At 41.5% G+C, this 24,084-nt stretch overlaps 2 protein-coding genes across 2 annotated transcripts in view; one reads left to right on the forward strand and one right to left on the reverse strand.

The window, feature by feature from the left end:
• The window catches only part of CDC73 (cell division cycle 73), a 102,253-nt gene that overhangs the window by 25,656 nt on the left and 52,513 nt on the right, over positions 1-24,084 (reverse strand). The window lies entirely within an intron of this gene.
• Positions 14,916-22,917, forward strand: LOC120510435 (beta-1,3-galactosyltransferase 2). The gene is made up of 2 exons (XM_039726264.1): positions 14,916-15,486; positions 20,118-22,917. Exon 2 carries the CDS (start codon positions 20,250-20,252, stop codon positions 21,516-21,518), a length of 1,269 nt encoding a protein of 422 aa, XP_039582198.1. The 5' UTR covers positions 14,916-15,486; positions 20,118-20,249; the 3' UTR covers positions 21,519-22,917.

Here is a 24,084-nt window from a genome sequence, read left to right on the forward strand (position 1 = left end):
ATCAATTCAGAACAGAATTAAAACTGACAGGATTATTCAAATTCGGAAACCCTGACACTGTTAAACATGATAAACAGAACTGGTGGGTGTTTGCAGGTTAGACCTGGCAATGAGTGTCAATGAATGAAAAATATTAATTTCAATTTCTTCTTCATTACCAGGTCAAATGAGCTTTAAACGTGACTGAATTAACTGGACTACTTGTTGATATCTTAGGAAATACTCTGGTTCTGCAAAGAAAACAAACCAAATCACAACTGAATCTAAAAGAAATTGTAGTGACTAGTCAGCAACTAGGGACAAAAGCACATAAAAAGGCTGCAATAACAAATCAGAAATCACTGGAGAAGCTTTTGGAAATAATTAATCAAAGCCACAACTACTGAGATGCTTTAAAACCATTACCCCCAAAGTTAAGCTATCCAGCCCCTCTGAAGAGTCCTCAGAAGTGTGTTAGAGCTCCTCCCACCTTTATCCTTGCACAGAATATCTGTAAAATTAAGAACTTTGTCTTCAATTTACATCAGTCACATAAATTCAAACTGTTGCTATAGAAATAGCAATTTTTGAGCAGAAGAGGGTGACAAAGATTAAACATGTAAACATTTCCATTTTCCTGGGGATAAGCTGTTTTCATCAAAAACAACAACTCTTAATCCTGAGAACTCCAGAGGACTTGTTTGTTTGAAAAATAAGGACTTGTCTATACCTCCCCTATGTTCATTTTAATGATTCATTTCCATGAACTGAGTGAAAAGACAAAGGCAGTTATCACTAAAACATTATTTTTGCTTAGACTTTCCCTTTGGATTAGTTATCTAAGCCAGCCTCACACACATTACTTGGCAGCCAGGGAGGGTTTTGAGAAGCACAGTTTGAGCATTAAGGGATTCTTTCATCCTTCTCTAAAGCCAGGTGTAAAGTTTCTACCCTACTGGTTTTCTGCATGCCACAATCAGCCCAGGATATTTGTATTTAATTGTGAATTTACTGCAATTGGGTCATGTTTGAGTCTCTAGCTTAGAAACTTGACATATTCATAACTATCTAGTTCCAGTCCTGCCTCTAAGGGCAGGCACTGGTCACTCACAGCAAGCGCTTTTTATCAGAAATATCACAGAATATGGGGCTCAAGCAATCCATTTGCCCAACAGCACAACTGGCATGCAAATCCCAAACATTCAGAGAAGCACTATTGGTTTTGTGATCAGATTCAGCTTTGGAAATGGGATTCAAGGGAACAGTCACATTTACATTACAGACAATGTTGCTCAGTACAGAGCAGCAGGAAGAGCCCACTTACAGCTGCACCCAGTGAGCAATACATAAACACAGGTCTAAGTGACCTCAGAGGTCTGAGTGACAACTTCTGGGAAGACTCATGAAATGCTTTGTGTGAGAAGAATATTTTTAAAAGCTCTGCAGGTGCATAAATGAATACAGATGGACCCTTGACTTCTGTATCAAAATTTATCCAAAAAAATCCCCAAAATGAATCAAGACCCAAGTAACTGAATAACTTTGTGGGATGCTGTCAAACATCTCAATGCAACAGAAGCTGCTGAGGCTCTTTCCAGCCTTCCCCTGCTTATACTGACTCCCATTGCTACAACACAGGGGATGCTGGATTAGAATTCTAATACACGGGCAGCTATTAAAAGACCTTGGGTTATTTCATGATTGCTTGTTCAACAAATTATCCAGCACCAGTTGTTCCCAGTTGTACTTCATCCTGATGTGATCTTCTCCTTTCTATTCACTAAAAAGTAGTTTTAATATTATTCTTCTGTACTTCACCAGCTTTAGCAATCCCAGCACTATGCTTATATATTACATTATGTTGCAAGAAAATAGAATTATCATGGGTGGTCATGGGCAGAGAGATGAAAGCAATTTTCCAAGTAATCGCCCATCAAAACTTAAAATATCTGGGGAAAGATCCTGACACTGAATTCCTTGAGGAACCAATGTGCAAGGCTGAACAGCAGAGCAATGAACTCCAAGTTGTTTGTGCTGCCTAGAAAAACCACTGCTGAGTTCAAAGATGTGCTCTCCAGGATCAAAAGCTTTAGCTGCAGCTATAACAAATTGTAACAAACAAGCCAAGAGACCAGGGCTTGAGTGATGACAGCAATGGATGTGAGCATACAGGGGACTGTAAGCACTTGGATATGGAAAGGGCTATTTTGAACTGCCACAGGCCAGAAAAAGGGCTAAAAAATGTTCAGATTGCAGAGTGCCTTGGACTCCAGGCTCCCTTGATGAACAACAGCTCATCTGCTATGCAAATTCAGCTGAAAAAGCAAAGATACTTTTTTAAAATACCCGAAAGGTGATGATTGTGAGATCTGCTGTAACTGTAATAAGCTGCTGGTAATACTAAACCAAACTTTGGCGGTCACCAGTCATGAAACTTGTGCTCATGTTTCTTCTCAACTCTTGTATTTTTTACTTTGTGACTTTTACACAAGCACACCCCAAGAGATTCTTGTGGGGTGGCCACTGCTTCAATGGCTACAGTAAAGTCAAGTGACAGAACAGTAGGTTCTGTCACACGACTTTACTGAAAAAAGTTAAAAAATAAGTGTATTATAGTAATTATCTATGTCATTTGTAACTAGAGCAGTGAAACCCCAGCATGACATTGGTCAGAGCCCTCAGATCAACAAACTGTCTTGTTCAGACAGAGCAGATTGACTGTCTTGGCTGCTGGTGATAAAACTATTGATAAGATACTGAGACACAAGAGAGATCTGTACAACATGAGACAAAAAAGTTAGAAACAGAGTGGTAATTCTCTGCAAAAATTTCTGAGTTTTAGTCGAGCACAAAAGTGTTAAGATTTCTGGACTTGCAAATGCTGCAATTATCCACTCCCTGTAATTCCCCCAGACAGGGAAAACTGGATATTTTAATCTGCTTACAAGATAACCAGAATTCTGTCTCTGAACATTTGTCCTGCCCCAGCTGTCTCAGTTCACAAGTTCAGTTTTAGCTGTCATATGGGGAAAAAAAAGTTAAAATTAACCAAAGGAACACCACATTCACATACCCCAGATCCTATTCTGCTCTCACTCTACAGATTTTATTGCTTTAACTCATTTTTAGAAAAACAGACTGAAAGGAAGAAAATATGTTGTCTACCATGAAGACAGAAAGTGAATCAAATCAGGATGCAAGCAGAGTTTTTTTTGAGGACGGGGGCGAGAGGACAATGGGTGAGCAGACTTTTTTTTGTCCTACAACACTGTAGCTAAGCACCCCTGATCACAGTGGCAGCAAAAGGTATCACTTCACTTTGGTCACTTCGCCTTTGCTCAGATGCTGAACTTGAGCTCTGCATTTACAGCTTGCACCATTGGAACAGCCCTGTGAAATGTCTGTCAGGCACTGCACAGACACACAGCGTGTGCAAGGTTAAAATGCAGGGAACAGCGACAAAAGCTTCAAGCAAAGCTTTCTGCACCAAACCCACCTCCACCCGGGGGTGGCACCTCTCCCATGCTGCCACCCAGACTGTGCTCCCCATCTCCTTTCCCCATGGGCAGCCCCAGAACAGCCACAGAATCACAGAATGACCGGGTTGGAAGAGACCTTAAAGATCACCAAGTCCAACCCATGCCCCAACACCTCAACTAAACCCTGGCACTGAGTGCCACATCCAGGCTTTGTTAAACACATCGAGGGATGTTAAACACTCCACCACCTCCCTATGCAGACCATTCCAGAACTTTATCACCCTTTCTGTAAAAAACTTTTTCCTAATACCCAGCCTATACTTCCCTTGACACAGCTTGAGACTGTGCCTTCTGGTTCTGTCAGTGCTGCCTGGAGAAAGAGCCCAACCCCACCTGACTACAGGCACCTTTCAGGGAGCTGTAGGGAGTGAGAAGGTCACCCTGAACCTTCTTTTCTCCAGCCTAAACACCCCCAGCTCCCTCACTTGTTCCTCACAGGGCTAGTGTTCACAGCCCCTCACCAGCCTCGTTGCCCTCCTGAGCATCTCAATGTCCTTCCCAAAGTGAGGGCCCAGAGCAGTCCTTGCTACCAGGCTGATAATGAATGTGTTCACAGGAACTGAGCAACGCTCAGATTTTATCACCAGTAGCTGGAAAATCTGCGCCAAACAGGAAGTTGCTGGTCATGTTGTGAATGAACTTTCATTTCACTAAAAACACTAAATCAGAGAAAAGCAGCTGTTGTGAACACAATACATTTCCAATGGCCAGGTTTGCTGTAAGGTGCCCCATGAAAAAGCCTTATTTTGAGAACTGCTGTACTACATACACGACACACTATATACACTACATTTTATGACCACAGCTGACATTTGATTGCAATGTTTCTTTCTGCCCCATGACTTTACACATTTGCATCAAGTAAAACAAAAGATGTCAACGCAACATATCTATTGTTGAATTTAAATGTTTATATTCCTATTTCAGTAAGATAAAGACATCCTTGGAATAATTTTCCCATATTTTAAGACAAGGCACGGAAGCAATCTGGGATTCAAACACAAATTTCAAACCTAGAAAGTTCCTAAGGAGTGTATGAGAGTACCTTGATCTTAATATTACACTTTAGGAGTTACTTACCTGCAGCTTCCCAGAGGTAAGCTTAGATATTTAACACAATAAAACATCTTTGAAAAAAAACCTTGTGCTCTTCAGTGTCCTCAGATGGCTGCTCCCACCTAGAGTCAACATCATTAACCTATTTTTCTCAGTACAATATTCTGAAGTCAGCATTTCCAAAATTTGCAGTAATAGCATTCCTCTCACACCAGTCACAGCAGCTGTGACAAAAACTGCCTGCTAGACTACCTTCTCTTGGCTGCAGGATGGCCAAGTTTCATATGCAGCACCACAATCAGACACCCCAATAAAAATGCAGAGGGTTTGGTGCTGTTCTGTGCCATTTATCACCCTGTCCTGCAGCTCTCTCTGCCTCCAGCTTTCCCTGGGAGACCCACTCCAACACATATTTTCATTGCAGAACTCTCATTCCAGAAGTCTGTTTTAATTAAAATATTCTTTTATTTGCAATTAGGAGGCAGCACTCAAATTAGACCAATACATTTATTATTCCCCCTTCTTGAAGAAATTTCCACTGAGTGCAAGTGGGTAACTACAAAAGGCCTGGAGTTTCCCTCCCTGGGTACAGATGTAAACAGATGGAAACATTATTTTGGAGGTATCACTAGTACAGATCACAAAATCACACTACTGTGCATGTCAGCAGAAAGCCAGGCAGCCACCTGAACCCAAAATTCTGTATTTCTTTAATTAAGGCTTTATACTTGTCCTACAGATTCCAAAACTAAAGAAAACAAAGCCCAACCTAATAATCCCCAAACACAACAAGGACTTAAAGCCTTCTGGTTTATACCCAGAGAACAAACAGACAACATACATTAAATTTTCAGTTGTCTCCATTTCAGCATGTTCTAAAAGCCTGGCTCTTGGCCAAAAGCAATGCAGCCTATGGACATGGCTGATTTCCTTCAAAAAAACAGAATCACAAAATTAATCATCACCTAACAAAGCCACCTGGGACAGAAAAGCATTCCAGTCACACATCACAGATTCATATATTGAGGACAAACAATACAATAACATATACTGTATTTGCATCACAGCAACAAAGCTTCCCACTTGTGTGCTTCTTGAGAAATGGAGATGTTTGAAGAAGTGTCTTCAAGGTTTTTAGTGCTAGCATGGCTTCAGCAGGAGCTGTGTATTATTGCTGTAATACCATATACCAAAGAGATGGTGCAAATGGCTGCTGGTATTGGTATCCTGAAAAAACACATCATTCATAGTACCCTGCTGGAGAATCTAAAAGCTGATGATGTTACATGCCCATATCAAAAACTAACTGTAGTGGCAATAAATCATGCATTAAGTTAAAATACAGGAAGGCTTCTGGCTGGATCACAAAAGAGGAATTTTTCCATTTGGCCTTCTGCCTCTACTTTCAGCTTCCTTTGGCATTATACCTAAATTCCCCATTATTCTTCTTTCTTTAGTATAGAAGATTAAATTAAGCCCTTCTCAAAGCTAAGATGACAGCATTCAACTTTAATTTTTTCATTTTACACACAATCCATACACTAGATAGACTATCTCCAAGCTTCTAGCATTGCATTAGGAGAACTGGTTTATCACAGACTGTTCTCAGCTGTATTTTTGGTAGTGCATAAATGCATTCTCTTAAATAAAGGTCAACTGGCAAGATCTCGCATAGTGTGGGGCCAGCCTGTTCAAACATGAGAATAAAAGCTCCACAAAACCAACATATTTTAGGATCTTCCTGTTACACTGTAACTTTTATACAGGCTTCATCCATGGCTGCAAAAAAATCAGCCCTGACAAATGAGCAAACTCCAAAGTGCATCACAAAACAGGTTCTGAAAGTTTTCAAACGGCTGTGCCCTCTCGCTCTGTACACACACAGACACACAAATTCACGTTTAGGAACCTCTCACTGTGAATAGCCCCTGGAGATGACAGCCTGCCAGTCAGCACATTCACAGGTGAGCTCAGTCCAGCCATCCCTTCTGCTCCTCACATGTCAGCAGCCATCAGTCATCCATGGTGATCCTGGGGATTCACAGTTCATCTGAAGGAAATCTGCCATTAGCAGCGAGACCTCCTCAGCTCTCCTTCAGCCCTCACATCTGTCCTGGTACTCCAAATAGCTGTTTCACCTTTGAAAAGTCTAATGTCAGTCAGAAAAAAATAAATAAGTTTTTTTGGGTTTTTTTTTTTTCCCCTACAGCAATGTGTTTCAAAGTAAAATCCCCTCAGCTCAGAAAACTGAACACTAAAGTGACAGGAAATAAAAATGAGTAAACCACTAAGAGCAGACAATGTTTTGGAATGGAGTTAGGCTTTCAATGCCAAGATTTCAATGAGAGAAAAAAAGCCCAACACAAAGTGTAACAAGATTCCTCTGTTATGACACCCTGGAACTTTCTGTACATGCTTAGGATGGCTTTACCAGTCACAAACAGATTCAATTTCATAGAGACTCATCCAATAACTTCCTTGCCTTAGTTGGGTCGTGCTCTACTTTTACAAGAAAAACACCAAAACAAAATAGCAGCACCACCTTTTGAGCAAGGGCAGCAGAGTAATTTTACATGTAGCTCAACGGGCTGATAATAAGTACACAGACCAGAGACCTCACACTTTTCTATTTATTCCTGTGCTTCCAAAAAGACATTTTGAAAATGTAAGAAAAAACAACTAATCAAGAGTTAATGCCAGAATACATATTTCTTCCTTATTTTGTAGGTTCTGCATTGGCATATTCTTGGGGCAATGAATGTGTGCCTATTCTGGAGGAAAAGCAAACTTCATCTCCTCCAACAGAGATTTCTGTCTCTGACTAGTGCTTAGTTGGAAGAAACATCTGAAGGCACCACCACTATGAAAGCTGTTCTGAGAAAAACCCCAAGTTACTATCACCCAGACCTCCAGCAGCTGGGATCAGGTATTTCCAGGTAGCACATTTTCCACCAGAGATGATGGAGGTGCCTCAGGTTTCACACTTGCCTTAGCTCAGGGCAGCTTCTCAGAAGCACTGCTCTCTTCCTTGCCAGCCCCAGCACTGCCACCCAGCCCAAGCTGCCTCAGCCCTGCTGTGAGAGCAGCAGGAAATGCTGCACACACTCACCAGCCACCCAGGACCCAGGGCTGCACCAGCCTGCTCCGAGCAGGCTGCTGCATCTATTCCCACACGGCTGCCATTCCACAGGGCTCAGGAGATTCTGTGCATTATCCTGTGCATGCACACATCCAATTTTACTCTGGCACTGGTCCCAGCCAACCTGCCAGGGAGAGGAGATCAGGGATTCCAGAGCTGCCCTAACCTTTCTGCTGCACCCAGCATTTCCCACTTTACTGACATATCTCCTTGCTCACTCCCTTCCTCCCCTGCACCTCAGAGAAGTGACATTTAATTACATGGAATAAACAACCTCTTGTCATTAGGCAAACACAGCACACGAGTACAGATTGTGGCACATCGTAAGGAAAAAAAGGAAAAGACAAAACAAAGAAAAAGGCAAATGTAAATTTTTCACAGTAGGGAAACCTTTTCCTTATGTAGTGACCTAGATTCTCAAACAAAGGGAATCCCTTTCTGTACTGTATCCAGTAACCTTATTAAATAAAGAAGGAATTTTTATTCTATTTATTACTTTGCTTGTTACCTAGAAATACAATAGAAGGGCTTTTGATATTTGGCAAAATAAGGAATGCCAAGGCAAAGACTAACATGGAGATCCAAAGGTGTGAGGGAAAGAAAGAAAAAAATCCAGAAAAAAAGTGGGTCAGATTTGGTCTCATCAACAGTTCAATCTTTTGATCTGCAGTGTAAACCATGATACTTGCACATAGATAAAACAAGCATGCATTAACCAAAATCTACAGAAAAAGCATTTGTAGGAGTCTGAATGATTGATTACACAAATCCTCAAGAGGAGAAGACTTCAAAGAATCTACAACATGCATCATCCAAGGTCACGAGATTTTGGGGGGTTTTTAAGAGGATGACAGGTTTCTGTATGTTTCCAAGAAGTGGGTTGCATTTTTTCAGATTACAAATGCTCTCTATAAATTCACTTTAGCAAGACAGATCAACAGTAGAACTCTTTGCAGATGCTGATTATGAATTGCAAGATTATAAACCTAACAGAAAAATATAATTGTGTATTTTAGGCCAAATTTTAAGAATTCAGCATTATTATATTAAATACAACCGGTATTTTTTTCTTTTACAGACACACTTTCCTACAGAATGCATTGATTATTCTTAATATTACATCTTGAGGTGGACAAGATGCAAGGGAGCTGTCTCTGATTTCTTCTTCTGTTAGAAGCCACTAAATTACAGAAAATAAACCACCTGGAATTTCAGTTTGAAATATAGCTTCAGATAGTAGAAAATAATAAAAATTCTCTAGTTCTCAATCAATACTCTGTCAATTTACATTATACAAACCAGACCCTGAGGATTTCCTCTAAAAGATAGTAGAAAATAATAAAAATTCTCCAGTTCTCAATCAATACTCTCTGTCAATTTACATTATACAAACCAGACCCTGAGGATTTCCTCTAAATCAAGTATTTGAGGACTAGGAGTCCTGGTTACTGACTCTGCTACATCAGTAATTTATGTGAAAAAAAATCCTCAGGCTCACGAAATTAATCTAGAGTCTTACACAGATTACAGAAGGAATTATGAACCCAGTTATTCAGACAAAATCCATTATTTCTACAGCAGAGCTTCCTTTCCCTTGGAAGTCACTCAAGGAATGGTATCATTTAAGTTTAATGTGAATTTTAGAAGTGGAAAGCCTGCAGCTTAATCTCCACAGATTGGGAACTACAGCAAATTGAGGGAAACCTGAAGGTGGAATAACATTCAGTAAAATGGGGAGTAGCTGGGACACGTCCCCAGCTGGCCAGGCTGAAGCAGTTCAGCCAGACTGGGTGATGTGCAAAGAGTTTGGAGAAATTTCAGTCTCTCCAACATGTCAAAAAAAGAGCAGTAGGGAATTGCTCTTAAAGGGGGATTTATTCTCCATTTTATGATCCAGGTTTTCTGTTGGCTATGAACAAATATTGCTGAAATTTATTACACGAATAGGACCTGTTGAGTCACTGGAGAAAGGATTTTTTCCACAGGTTTTGTTGGTTTTCCTAGTTTAAGCATCTGTGCTAGAAGGAAAGGATTCAGGCATTTAAGGCACTTGCTAAATCGCTGTTATTTCTGCTATAAACCTTTCATGTCCCCCAGAATTAGCTGTAAATGAAGAAACCTACAGGATGGAGCTGTAAGAATTAACATACTAAAGCTACTGAGGAAATGTGACAGATGGAAAGAGTCAGTACAGGTCTCAACCCCAAGACACAGGAAATTCTGACAGCTCTGAAAGTCCAGTTCTTCAATTTCACATTATTTAACGTTCACTAAACAAATGCCTCGCTAATTTCACTACTAAAAATTTTGGAGGCAAACAAAATGTCTCCATATTCCTGTATAAACCATATACATGGGGAAAAAAACTAAGTGAGAGGATGAACAGTTGGAGTTGCTAATCTCTTAATTGGCCCCACACAAAAGAAAAAAAATATCTAAGTAGCTCCTCCAGCATGGAAGAGTGCTGGGCAGGATAGGATGGCTGCATCCTTTGATCAGCCTAACAAGCCAAGTTGTTGGGAGAGAAGTGTGGGATGCCTCAAGAGCCTGAAGGAAAAGGGGAAGAAAAGGCCTGGACAGGTGGCAGCAACTGGAACAAGACATTTTCCTTCCTCAGCATAAAAGCTGGTGCCTATTACCTCCAACAGGATGCCATCTTCCTTCATTCCATCTTCCATGCTTTGAAACTGGATATTTACTACCAGTTCTTCCATAAGAGTCCCACTTTCTGTAAGAACTGGAGTTTTTATTTCTAATTCTCATGCTGGGGTGGGTGTTAGGGGTACCTTGATCATAAAGGATGAAACAACCCACGAGGTAAGGGGAAAAACACCAGCCCATTTCCCACTGTAAAGTGCCTGTGAATGCTGGTACTTCAGCTGCTTGGCCTCCTCTCCCCTGCGGTGCTGAATCAAAGCTTCATAAAGTCTCTGCTCTTCTCAGAATGCAAAAGCAACACTTGTGACAGGCAGAAAATATTACTGCTGGCACTGGCTTCTCAGTTCATCAGGGGAGAACCACACAACCAAAACTCCTGCACAATACAAATGAAATTATGTTGCCCATCCCCTGGAAGAATAAAATCTGCATCTAGCACTTGAGATCAGCAATAATTGCATGCAACACCTGGGGAAGATACGAAAAATCAGATTCTGAAAAATCAGAAGAAAGCAAAGATATGATAAAGCAAACAACACAACATTGAAGAAATAAACACATCTGGAAAGTAGTCCAATATACGTTTGAGTAATACACAAAACCAGAACTGAATCAAAGCAGAACAAAACTTTATATTTTGTACTTTGGCTTTTTGAGTGAATTTTCAATCACTCCAAACCTGTGATCCTCTAAGGAAGCTGTAATAGGAGAACAGAATGAATTCTAGCTGGACACCTGGAAGATCAGTTTACTTTATAAAAAAATACAAGCTCTAAAATTATAGAACATCTCCCTGAAATGTTTCCCAAGAAACACCCTTCTGACTTGAAAACATCACTTGGACTTTCCCACCTCTCACAACTTTGTGAAGTTGGGGATATGCTTATATTCCTTATGGACTAAAACATAATAATCAACTGCATAAAACCTGATCCATGTTTTTTAATAACCAGGAACATTTTCTAGTTCTGTAGATTGATCTGTATTGCTGCATTCAAGTGCTAAAGTTATGACACCCAGTGGTTAATGAAATCATCAAGTTTATGGCTTGGGTGTTATTAGAACAGAGAGAAAAATCTTGACCATTTATTAAAAATGCACCTAGTGTAAAAGCTGGGTTTCACTACCAGCTAAGCAATGGTGAAAATCTACTAAGCAAAATAAGGCAGGCAATACTGACACTTGTGGTCATTTCTAGATTGCTATTTTTCCTTCACTTACAAACATGTCTGGCATAGCTAAGAAACATGTTGGGATCTCAAAGTAGCCAAGCAAATTCCAAGTATTTGCCAAACCTGTCTCTACTTTAGATGAACTACTGGAGGAATATCATTTTTGAAGAAAAGAGCAGAATGGCCACTGGCCATATACATAATAATTCTCAACATGGAAAATTAAAACTAAGCATTTATGACACTCTGTATTAACACATTTCCAGAAGGCAAAAATAAAGCTTAAAAACAAGAATAACCAACCTTGAAAATGTTGCCATTAATCATTCTGAACTGTCCCTTGAAAGGTTTTCAACACATTACAGTTGATATAATACTCCGTTTTACTGTGATAAAATGAACTTTGCATAGTATTCATGGAGTATCCAGAATGCAGGATTCCATATGGGAATAGTGATAAGTCACCCATGGCCTAAGTGTTTCAAGTCTCAAGGGACTTGTGCCACCAGGCAGAAGATGCCAAGCAGTACATGCCTCAATACTGCAATTAATCCAGATTAGTTTGAGGAATTTCTGCTGATGTTGTCAAGACAGAACTCTACTGAATGGCTCAACCCAAGAGTTTCTTATAAAACCAGTTAGACAAAGCTCTGTTAACACCCTCTAAAAACAACACAAAAAGAGTTTAAAAGTTCTTTGAAGAGAATATTCCAAGCCACCACAAGTTTGCTTTGCATTGGTACATTTTGCTCATTCCGAGTGGTCAGGTGCACAGGGAATTGTGAGCAGCCCTCTCCTCTCCTCTCTCCTGGACTGGCTGAGCACTCCAGTTCCTGGTCACAGTAACTCTGCCTGCTCCTCACAGGCTGTACATCTTCACTTGCTCCTTGGAGCCTTAATAGGTGGCAGCCTTTCAAACACTAACACTGCAGCTTCTAATTTGGGATGTAACCATAGTAACATTACAGAACACACTACTCCCTGCATGGAGAACAAGCAGTCAACTGACCCTTCGTGCTGAGACTGGGCTGAAATAAAGCTCATTCCAACCTCCAACCCAGCAAGATTACCAAAACCTGCAGCTCCTATTCCCAGCCCAAAGCAAGAGCTGCCCTCCTGAAATACCCACAAATGCACAGTGCCCTAACAAAGTAGCAAAGAACCAAGTGCTATAAAAGGAAAGGAAATTCTTCCCAAAACTTTGACTCTAGAGCTGAATCAGTCACTCCCGGATGAAAAGCACTACAAAAACGAAAGTTTTTTCTTACTTTTCTATAAGATGAGCAAAGAACTGCTCATACTTTACTTGGGAAAAAAAAAGGGAATGAATGAAAGAAATTGGGCATTAATATTTGAGAATTCAATACTCAATTTGTTCACAAGGCAAGATGACAATTTTTACACATACCAACAGACAACAGCTCTGCCTGAACTTTAGAGGCTACACACAAGGGATATGGCTATTTAATTAAAAGCCAGAGCTGATGTCTGTTCCCTTCTAAATTTACTTTAAAAAGGATTCTCCTTAGAAAAACAGCCCTCGGGATTTTTGTACCTTTAATATTTACTAATGAGCATTTACAGAAAAAAACAAACCAGATCTTCCCCTTCCAATATAATATATAAGCATGCTGCCTATAGGTCCCAAGCTTTAGGAACCAGGTACAGTGAAGCAGTAGCAAATAAATTAAATCTCATTCTGTTGAGCTCTGAACTCATTTCCCAAATACAAGGTTACATGTCTCGTCTGAAAATTCAAAACTCAGAGGCAGATTTACATGTTTGTGTTTGACACAGGCATTCCTTCCTTCTGCCTGGATGCACTGAGCACACGAATAACCCACCTGGTTTCCTACCCCAGCCCAGAGTGCAGCCAGCTGGGAGGACTCCTGGCCACGCTCTCACACGTTTGTGTGCTTCAGCAACAGACTGCACCAAGTGCTGGATATCACACAGGGAGGCACAAGACAGCTCTGTGTGTCTAGGTGGGGAATTGAGCCGTCTGGGCACATATGGGACATCTCAATGCACTGGTCCTCAATTGTTCACAAAGGTCCCAGATCGGTACATGGTGCTGGACACAGGCACTCTCCTCATGCTCTACCCCCACACTGACCCCTCCCCACCATTTTTTAAGCACTGATTTGTTTAGACTGGAGGAGATACAAAGTCTTTACTGATATGCACTTAATATTTATAATTACTGTTTAGGAAACATGCTCATGATCCTAAAATGTCCTCAGATAGGATCAAAGGATTTGTGGAAATTGTTATTAGGTTAGGAAACTCATGCATTACAAACAAGACTAAATTAATAGAGAAAGTTAGTGTACATAGATGATTTAGTTAGGAGGATCTAAATCTGATTATGTTTCTAGTAAATTATCATATTATGCATCTAGAATAATAAAACACACTGAGTGCCTGGGGAAGCCTTATTTCCCAGTAAGGGACATGCCTACCCCCAACACTACACATCAGACACACCAGGTAAGTCACAGTTTCTTTACTCCTTGGCAAAAAAAGGTCTAAAGAGCCAGTCATTAGCTTTTCAAAACAGAGTGGGCAAACACAGTGACTAATAAATGCCTGCGTAAGTATGCTGCTAGGTCTCTTTTTTCTCAGGTATTATGGTATTTTATTTATATAGGAAATAGAGTAAAAAGCTTCAGCAGAGAAGGGTCAGTCATTGAAAGGAGAAAAATTAAAGGAACACAAGTTTCCTTAGGACCAAAAAGACAAATTTCATTACATAGGTATGTCTGTAACAGACAAAAGACATTTTAGGCTCATCAATAATTGAAACGAAGTGCCCCTGACTTAGCAATGCCAGAGCATAGCAGAAAGCTATTAACAGCAGAGAGGCAGCTTAACAGCATGTTCTTATAAATCAGTGTTGATCAGCCCAATTGAATAACCTCAGATAACAAAAAGCAGCTTTTAAAGAGTAAGCATGTGTAAAGGAAACAGGAGGAAAGGAAGGCACAGACCATTTGTACTCCAAGAGAGTCAAATGGGTTAAATCAAGCTTCAGCATTTAAATGCTTATAATTCCCTTGCACTGCAGAACAGCTATTGGAATACGGGACTAGAACGTCTAGCATTAAAAATCTCCTAGAGAATCTAAGTTGCAGTGTCAAGGAAAAGTGAAAATAATCTGTAAAAACCCTTAATTTCTCACTTAACGATCATACAATTTTTATACAATTCACCTATCACTGTGCTTGAACTGAGTATGTATCATTTATCACATAAGAGCTAGAGCCTGTAAAGCTTCCTGTCTGCCTTTGGATTTAGTCAAAATGAATGCAAACAATCACGTGGGATTCAGCCAAGCAGTGACGTTAAATTCTGCTCTGTCAGAAGACAGCATCTGTCAAAGCCCACATTTAAACTGCTGCCTGCCTGTGCAGCAGCCGAAGAACTACGGAATGGATTTTATACACCACAATTCTGGGTTAAAACAACTCCAAACCATTTCTATTACTGCCTAGCAACAATGAAGGAAGGAGCAGAGGGAGATCCTATTACTGAAGACAACTGAGGCAGCAGGCGCTCGCACTCCCGGCTAACATTTGCAGCAGGAACATGGATCCTGAGGAGAGCAGAGCACAGCCCTGGATTGTCCGAGCTGCGAGGCGCCAGATGTGAGAGCCGGAGCGCAGCGGCTGCGAGCGCAGCCAGCCCCGAGCAGCCACAACTCCTGTCCTTTTGTCTGCAGCATGAACAAAAAGCCCCGAGCCAAGGACGCCGCCGGCCAGCGAGGAAGGTAACACGGACAGACAGATGGACAGAGCGGATCCCGGGCACGGCGGTGGCAGGAAGCAGGGCTGCCGCGGGATGTGCGCATGGTCGAGAGCATCTTTTTTTGCTGAAGTGATGGCGTGCCCAAACTATTTTCTGTGGGTATAATCCTGCACCATAAATGGCCTGACCAAGGAAGGTATGTCAAACCCTTGTGTGTGATATTCGTTCCCTTGTCTGTTACCTTTCCGACCATTAGAGATAATGATCGCTCCTCATTTGCAGAGCCCTGTGATAACAGTGGCTCAGAGCAGGGAGAAAGAATTCTAGCAGGTTTTGCTCTCCCCCAGCACAATGTCACTCCCTTACACTGACTAAATGCGGTGCTCTCAGCCTGCCAAGGCTGGTGTGGCTGGAGAGGGAGGATTAAAGGGATAATGGAGCTCCTGTAATGATTGCTTTTAACTGAGAAATTAAAAACTCAAACCCCTCCAATACAGAAAAACCAGTTAGAAATCCTCTCAAACTAGGTCAGAATTAATCCTTATCTGAAGTAATCTTAAAGCACGGCAAAATGGCCATAATGTGACATACCGGGAGCACCGAACCATCAAAACAGACCACACAGTCAAAAGACATTATCTTAGAAGTCCCCTCAGCCCTTTTTACACTTGCTTTTCTGCCCCCCAAACACAAGCAAAATGTCACAAGGGCACTACCAGCCAAGCATAAACTGGGAGCATGCAAAAGACTGGGCACGATTTAAACCATCAGCAGTGCAATCAGGCACCACGATTTACAAGTAACGTCAGGCTCCCTGACATCCCAAAAGGAAACCTTCAAACACTACACACTCAAAATGGTAAGCACGTAACTTATCTCCTGCCATCACTGCAATTTCTGTTTAATATGAAAACACTGACTGTTTAACTTGGATTGTAAAATGACATTCCATCTAATTGCCATCCGTTCCTATTTTTTGTTGAAATTTAAATACTTTGTCACTAGTGACAAAAGAAAAGGTGAATATTTGCAATACAAATTCAAGACCTAATCTATAGCAATTCAATACACTACATAAAGAAAGTGCTTATCTGCAGAATCTTCCAATAAGCTATAATAAATCATTACATGTCAATATAAATGTGCTTTCTTTGCCCAAGGCAATGCCAACATGAAATAAAACAACTGCAGCTGGAAGGAGTTCACAAAACAAGGGATGCAGCATACATCAGACACCGGTTTCAAATCAGTTTTAAGACATTTAGAATATAAAGTCACTTGAGAGAACTTTTAAAACAGCAACAAAAAAATGTACCTTCAGGCAACACTCCAGGAGAAGCACACCTGGCTAATGTAAGACGTTGGTATCAGGCATTAAAAACCTGCACATCAAACCTTATCCCAAATACTGTTTTGTGCAGAAGATTAATGGAGCTCGTAAGGGAAGTCAGGCACATTAAATGAGGCCCAATATTCAACTGCTGTTCATCAGAATACAGACTCAGGCTGCCTTTTGAACTCTTCCCTCTAATTTAAGAGTTTGCCCACATAGCTAATCAAAATATGAAAATCCAAGATGTGTGAATAGGAAGTCGAATGCTTCAATTTTCAAAGCTGTAATTACAGAGCAGAACTGCAAGTACCAGGAACCAAAACACCAGCAGAGCACAGACCACAAATAAAAATTCAAGAGGCATTCACAGTTTATGTATTTGGCATTTGATAATGCATCAGTGACTGCAATACTAGGTGCCAAAAATGAAGCAGCATTATCACAAATAATATCTCCAAAATGCAGTTACATGAAACAACACACTCCCCGAGGACAAGGTGAGTGTTCTAGAGACCCTCTGCTGTACTTAGGTTTTCTTATTGACTGTCAATAGTTGGTGCCTGTTCATAACCATTCTCTGAAATGGAATTTTAAGTATTTGGGCAAAAAAAAGTAATGCTCTAGCCCTAATTAAGTGAGAGAAAATAGTATTTTTACTATACAGTTAGATGGTGGGTTTAATATCTATTGACAGTTTTATACATTTTTCTTAAACAATACACCCTAGCATGTAGTATTTTTTCAAAGGTGCCATTGTTGTTGCTGTATTTTCCATGCTTAACACCCCACTGTATATTTTGAAATGTTCTACACACAACTGCAAAGAAAATGAGCCCACGTTATTTGGGTTTTTTCAGTCAACAGCTCTATGAAGCTGAAATACAGATGCATTTCAGCTTCACAGATATGGGTGCTTCCCCTATTCATAAAATGCTGTTTTAAAGGGCAAACAGAGACAGATTTTCTAAGACACTCCTACCTTGAAAAATCAAGCAACTACATAAAAAAAAAAATCAAGGAAATATGACTCTCTTAAAATATCTTCTGATTCTAGTTCTGTCCCTCACTGTAAAACTTATTTTCTAATGCATTATGTAAGCAGACAGCCTAATAAAGCAAGGCTTTGGCCATCGCAAGTGCCTTTGTTGGGACATCAGAGCATCAGGGAAACAGCACCTGCAAACCGCTGTCAGCTCACACAAATATTTATGGAGCTTAACATCCTCACTTTTGCCTGTTGCCTTATGGAAGGAGGCGCTCATCAAAACACTGCCTCAGATTAAACAAAGATTAGTAGGGCAGTGCACTTTTTGCTGAAGCGTTCCCATCTAATGACTGTAGTTTTGTCAGGGGAACAATTCAGAGTGACAAAATTAATGTGAGTTCTAGCTGCTGCTCCACATTCGTGAAATTCTAGCTTTGATTTTCTCCCTAAACTGTGAATGCATGCAATGGAACAATAATTAATCAAACATTGCCACTGCTGCCCTCCAAACAAACAATGAACTGCCCTGAGATCTGGGCTATCCTTTGAAGCGACATTTCTGTTTGCTTTTACAGAGATGTTCCCGAATAGCTGAGCGTTCATCTGCAACTCACTGCACACAAACTAACAATTACGAGTTTTGAGGGCAAGCTTCTGTTTTTCCAGCAGGTGCAAATGGCCACAGAAACACGAGTCTCACACGTTTGGGGCACATCTTCTTTTACATTCAAGTTAAAGCAGCACCAGCATGGAGCGTCAGGTTAATTCCTGAACCAGTTTAGACACAAGGGTTTATGATTTTTACAGAGACACCTGAGTCTCCGGCAAGGGGCACCAGCCCCGAATAGCTAAATAAGAAAATCAGAGATACTTTAAACGCATGGAAGCAGCCTGAGGGCCGGGCTCGGCCGCTCCCGGGCCGGGCGCGCAGCGTCGCCCCCTGGCGGGGGTCACGGGGCGCGGCGGGCCGTGAGGCCACTCCCGCTCGCTCTCCGCAGGGTGATGGTAAAGATACGGGCAGTAAGTAAAATAAACATCAGGTGTACCCCTCTCCCCACCCTTCCGAAACACAAATTTTCCCTTTCGTGAACAGGGCAGACTCAATGTTGCATCACACACATTCAGCTTAATACCCTATTATTCGATTGACATCTCAAATGAGTCCCTTACAGTGTTAAACACTGTAATTTCCCATGTAACATATCACTTGGTTTTTAAATGCACAAATTAATCCAAATATTAGTTTAAGAAGATAGCGAAGCAATTAATAAATCGCATATTTCTATTAGAAACAGCATTTTCTATGGACTCTTGTTCAGCTGTCATCCTTTTTTCCTATACAAGACCCTAGGGCCCAGGAATAAATTAGAGCAAATTGAAAATCACAAACGAATTGCTATTGTACAGTGAAAGTTCATTTACGAGATGATGTGATCAGCTTTTAATATGCAGCATCATGAAGCTGCCATATTGACTCTGCTGCTGAATATGAACAAAAATTTAAGAGAAAATGAAGCACAGACTACTTTGGCACTTTTTCCTACAGCTACAGCTGCTGGTCAGAATACTTGAAATTTCCAACTGCTATGTGCAGTACTTACATATACTTTTATAGAGGGGAAAAAACCCAACCCAGTATCATGATCATCAGATAGCTGGCCAGAAACTTAGTCCTGAGCAGTTTTATTTCCAGTTAACATGATCACTACCCAAGATCTCTGAAAATCAAGAGCTTGATTTTAATTCAGCTGCCTCTGAGGCTGGCACCAGAGCCCAGTGTTCCACTCAATGTTTTCCTCCAGTGCAGAGTAGGAGGTGAAAGGTGTGTGAGAAGTGACCAGGAGCGCTGTCCTGCACTAGCATCTGAGGGCTGTGCAGTGAGCTCACTGGACCCTGAAAATGAATTTTGACAGGTGCATCTTCTCGCTGACCTTGCTGGCACAGTGGGGCCAGCGGAGACGCGCCAGGCAGTGTCCTGTGACTAACAGAGCTCTGCCATCGCCAGCCCCGCGCCGTCTGTCCCACCACCAGGCACGGCCGTCTGCAGAAAGGGCTCTGAGACTGTGAGCCATCCCAGCCTCTGCATGTCAAATCAATTTTAATTAATGCCATTAAACCTTCCATCTGCCAGCAAGGCTTTCTCATTCAGTCCTTCTCAAACACTCTACAAAGATTTCACAGTCATGGATGTGAAGCTATTTACATCTACTTCACACTTTTTGCTGCTAACATGATCCATTTTTTTTGCCTCTTTATCTTTGGTATCCAGGATGTTTGTCGAAACTTTACCAGGCAAAAAAGCATTTTTAAAAGCCAACAAATCAAGTTAAAACATAAAACAAGGTTGGCTTTTAGCCTAAGTCAAATCTTATTTCCACTGTCATGGGCTGTTCTTTGAAAAAGTAAATTTAACTCAATTCTATGTTTATATCTAGTTTCTATTTGTAACTGTTTATATTACGAGTCTGTAAAATGAAAGATTTCTGATTTTTTTTTAAATTCTTTGCAGAGTGAGCCATTTGCAGACGATTGCTCAACTCAAAGGAAAATGAATACCAAAGAATAGCAGTGGATTCTAAACCAATTGGAGAAGCCTTTTCCTTGAGCATTGTCTCATACCCCATCACTGGATCCTTACAACATGCTTCAGTGGAGAAGACGACACTGCTGCTTGGCAAAGATGACCTGGAATACCAAAAGGTCTCTGTTTCGCACCCATCTCATTGGCCTGGTCTCTCTGGTGTTGCTTTTTGCCATGTTTCTGTTCTTTAACCATCACGACTGGCTGCCAGGCAAGGCTGGATTCAGAGAAAGCCCCATGTCTTACACCATACGAGGATTTAGATCTACAAGAAGCGAGACCAACCACAGCTCTCTGAGGAACGTGTGGAGAGACGCTGTGCCTCAGACACTCAGGCCTCAGACAGTCACCAACCCCAACAACACGGATCTGTCCCCGCAGGGAGTAACCGGTCTGGAAAACACCCTCAGTGCCAACGGAAGTATTTACAACGAGAAAGGCACCGGGCACCCAACTTCCTATCATTTCAGATACGTCATCAACGAGCCTGCCAAGTGCCAGGAAAAAACCCCTTTTCTAATACTGCTCATAGCTGCAGAGCCAGGCCAGGTGGAGGCCAGACAAGCGATTCGACAGACCTGGGGCAACGAGAGCCTGACGCCTGGCATCCAAATTGTGCGGATCTTTTTGTTGGGCTTAAGCACCAAGGTAGATGGATACCTCCAGAGAACCATCCTTGAGGAAAGCAGACAGTACCACGACATCATTCAACAAGAATACTTCGACACCTACTATAATTTAACTATAAAAACTCTGATGGGAATGAACTGGGTTGCAACCTACTGTCCACATGTTCCGTATGTTATGAAAACTGATAGTGATATGTTTGTCAATACTGAATATTTAATACACAAGCTTCTGAAACCAGAACTTCCTCCGAGGCACAAGTATTTTACAGGTTATTTAATGAGAGGTTATGCACCTAACAGGAACAAGGATAGCAAGTGGTATATGCCACCCGATTTGTATCCAAGTGAACGTTACCCTGTATTCTGCTCTGGAACTGGTTATGTTTTTTCTGGAGACTTAGCAGAAAAAATCTTTAAGGTCTCCTTAAGCATCAGACGTTTACACTTAGAGGACGTGTACGTGGGGATCTGTCTCGCCAAGCTGCGGATTGACCCCATGCCCCCACCCAACGAGTTTGTCTTCAACCACTGGCGAGTTTCTTACTCCAGCTGTAAATACAGCCACCTAATTACCTCCCATCAGTTCCAACCTAGCGAACTGATCAAATACTGGAACCACTTACAGCAGAACAAGCACAACGCCTGCGCCAACGCGGCCAAAGACAAGGCCGGCAGGTACCGCCACCGCAGGCTGCACTGAGGGCAGCGAGCGCCCGGCCCCGCGGCACGTGTACATGCACAGCATGGACAGGCAACACCCAGCAGCCCCAGCCCAGCACACAGTGCAGGAGGGAAATTATTTTTTTAAGTTAAAAAAAAAAAAATTATAGCTCTTGAGTATGGTGAAATTATAACCAAAAGGTTTTCCCGGCGAATTCGAGGTTAAGGAAAAAAAAAATGACAAGGTGGTATATAAGGATTTCTGTGTTAACATGCAATAATAAGCATGCACACTTTGGTGGTACAATTGCTGATTGATGTGCCAGTAAAATATAATTGAACATATTTTCCACACTAAGATTTTTATTTTAAGGAGTGCATTCATAGCTCTAGTTCTCTTCCATGTAATTTCTTATTGTCCAGAACTGCTATAAAATGAAAAATTAAAAACTACGGAATTGCACAAAGGGCAGATCAGTTTTACCTTCAAATGCCACATGACAATTATTATACACTAATGTACCACACATTTAGCAATGTCACAATGTAGTAAAACACTACCAATAAATTCTAAAGCACTAAGAATGTACTCCCTTGAAGTAGGTCCAGTTTTCAAAGTTTGCTTATTTGGTTTGGAAGGAGAGATAAATGAAGTCAAAGTTGCCAAGTTGCTTTGATGATTCTGAAGAATCATCTTCGGAAATTCAAGTGGTGTTCTAGATGCAACTTTCAGTTCACAAAGAGCTGACTGAAAGTTACTTCATTCTCTAGAAGTCACAGGGCAAGCTCCTAAGATCTGGTGGCATTCCACTTGGAACCTTCATGCAAATTCATTGGGTCTGCTATTAATTGCCCTACATAACTTCAAGGTAACTCAAAGGCTGATGAGAAATGTAAAACACAAGTTCCAGTCTTGCACCGATCTTGACAAAATTTCATTTTTTGCAAAGCGGGAGAAAAGTAATCAAACGTGTTGTTTTGCTCTTTCCTGTCTGACAGAAAGCAAGAGTCAGCCAAGTGAAAGCACATCTGCTGGAGAAAATTAAGCCCCACACCTGAGTTTATAGGTGGGGAAAACTAGGTCACAATAAGATTGAGAGTTCCAGCCAGCAATATGGGCAGGAACAAAACCCAAGCAATTTAAAGTCACAACACGTACCACTGAAAATAAATTGTGAGAAGTGGGTTAAATCTATTTACAGGTTTGCAGTTTTCTAACAAACAGAACTTTTAAAGCTTATTTTCCAACTGTTACAGCAGAGTTGTATCAAATTCAGGTTATTACTGCTTGTCACAGTGCCAGGGTAAGCAATACCCACCTCTGATCATCAGCAAATGATCAAACTGCAATTAGTTTTCTGTTTGATTGGGACTTATTAATTGGAGAAAATACAAATATTTGATGTACTTTTATTATTTAATAAAATTTATTATATTTATGGTCTTAAGATTTTACTTTTTCTGGGAAAGCTGCTCAGGAAGAAAGTAATGCTAAAGTAAGAAATTTCTAGGTTTTTCTAGTGTTCCCTAGTCCTTGAAGCCTGGTTTTCGTGCACAGTACAGAGATTAAAGCAGAGTTTTCTCCTTCTAATGAGAAGACAAATCATATTACTGACCATTCTCAGCAGCTCTTGGGCTGTCTGCAGCAAGTCTCACATGTCAACAGACTGCAAGGCACTGGATGCACCTCTGAAGCAATTCCAGCAGGTCCTCTGGAAGGTGGAGATGGGAATTTGCTCGACACCATTTTTTTGCTGATCTTCCACTAAATCTTTTCCTCTGCTGTATTTGAGGTGTGCTAATTGTACATTTCTGCATTTCCAACACACCTCAAATCATATAAATGTCTGGTTTTGGGCAAAGCAAATACCTGTAAAAGTAGTAACTCTCTTCTGCAGAGATTTCTGCACTCCACTGAGTTTACATGATGCCTGTTGGCTGTCATGTGAGAGAAGCTGCCCTGGACAGAAGTTTTGGGAGAGTGCTTTCAGCCCCCAGTGCAGTTCTCCCCACTCCAAGTGCTGCTCGCTCCCAGCTGGCACAGGCCACAGCTGGCATGCAGCTGAAGGCACCTGGTGGAGGTCTCTGCAGGCAGGCTCTACCCTGCAGTGCCAGCTCTGGACCCCAGAGCCAGTGTGGGAAGCCAGCTGCTGCAGGGGACTGAGCTGTGGAAGATGGCCATTCCAATAAGTGGCCCCTCCCCAGGCAGTGCTGGCCAAGGACACAATCCAGCCTCCTGGAGAGAACTTCAGCCCTGCTCCCAGGCCTTGGCACTTCCCAGCTCCACTGTGTTGTACTTGATTTTACCAATTCTGGCTAGTCCTAAATGCTCTTTGGCTTCTGGGTGCAGTCCAAGAGGTTAATACTAAACCTTAAACAGTTTGGCACTGGAATCACCAAGTTTGGCAGCCAAGCCACCTCTTGGGTGCGGGGCTTTGGAGCTCCCACACGGTGTTGATCTGCCCAGGCTTGGCAGAACCACAGCACAGTGCCCGTGAGTTCAGCATACCAAACCTCCTGCTACCTACAGCACTAGTGAGGAGCACCAGAATGCTAAATTAAAAGCCATTCTTAATGCCCTTTTAGGGCTTGACGTGCTTTTTTCA

This window comes from Passer montanus, unplaced genomic scaffold (assembly GCF_014805655.1).
Source record: "Passer montanus isolate IOZ18808 unplaced genomic scaffold, ASM1480565v1 scaffold58, whole genome shotgun sequence".
NCBI classification, from domain to species: domain Eukaryota; kingdom Metazoa; phylum Chordata; class Aves; order Passeriformes; family Passeridae; genus Passer; species Passer montanus.

Coding starts and splice junctions, on each gene's coding strand:
- LOC120510435 (XM_039726264.1), top strand. CDS start 20,250: ATGCTTCAGTGGAGAAGACGACACTGCTGCTTGGCAAAGATGACCTGG.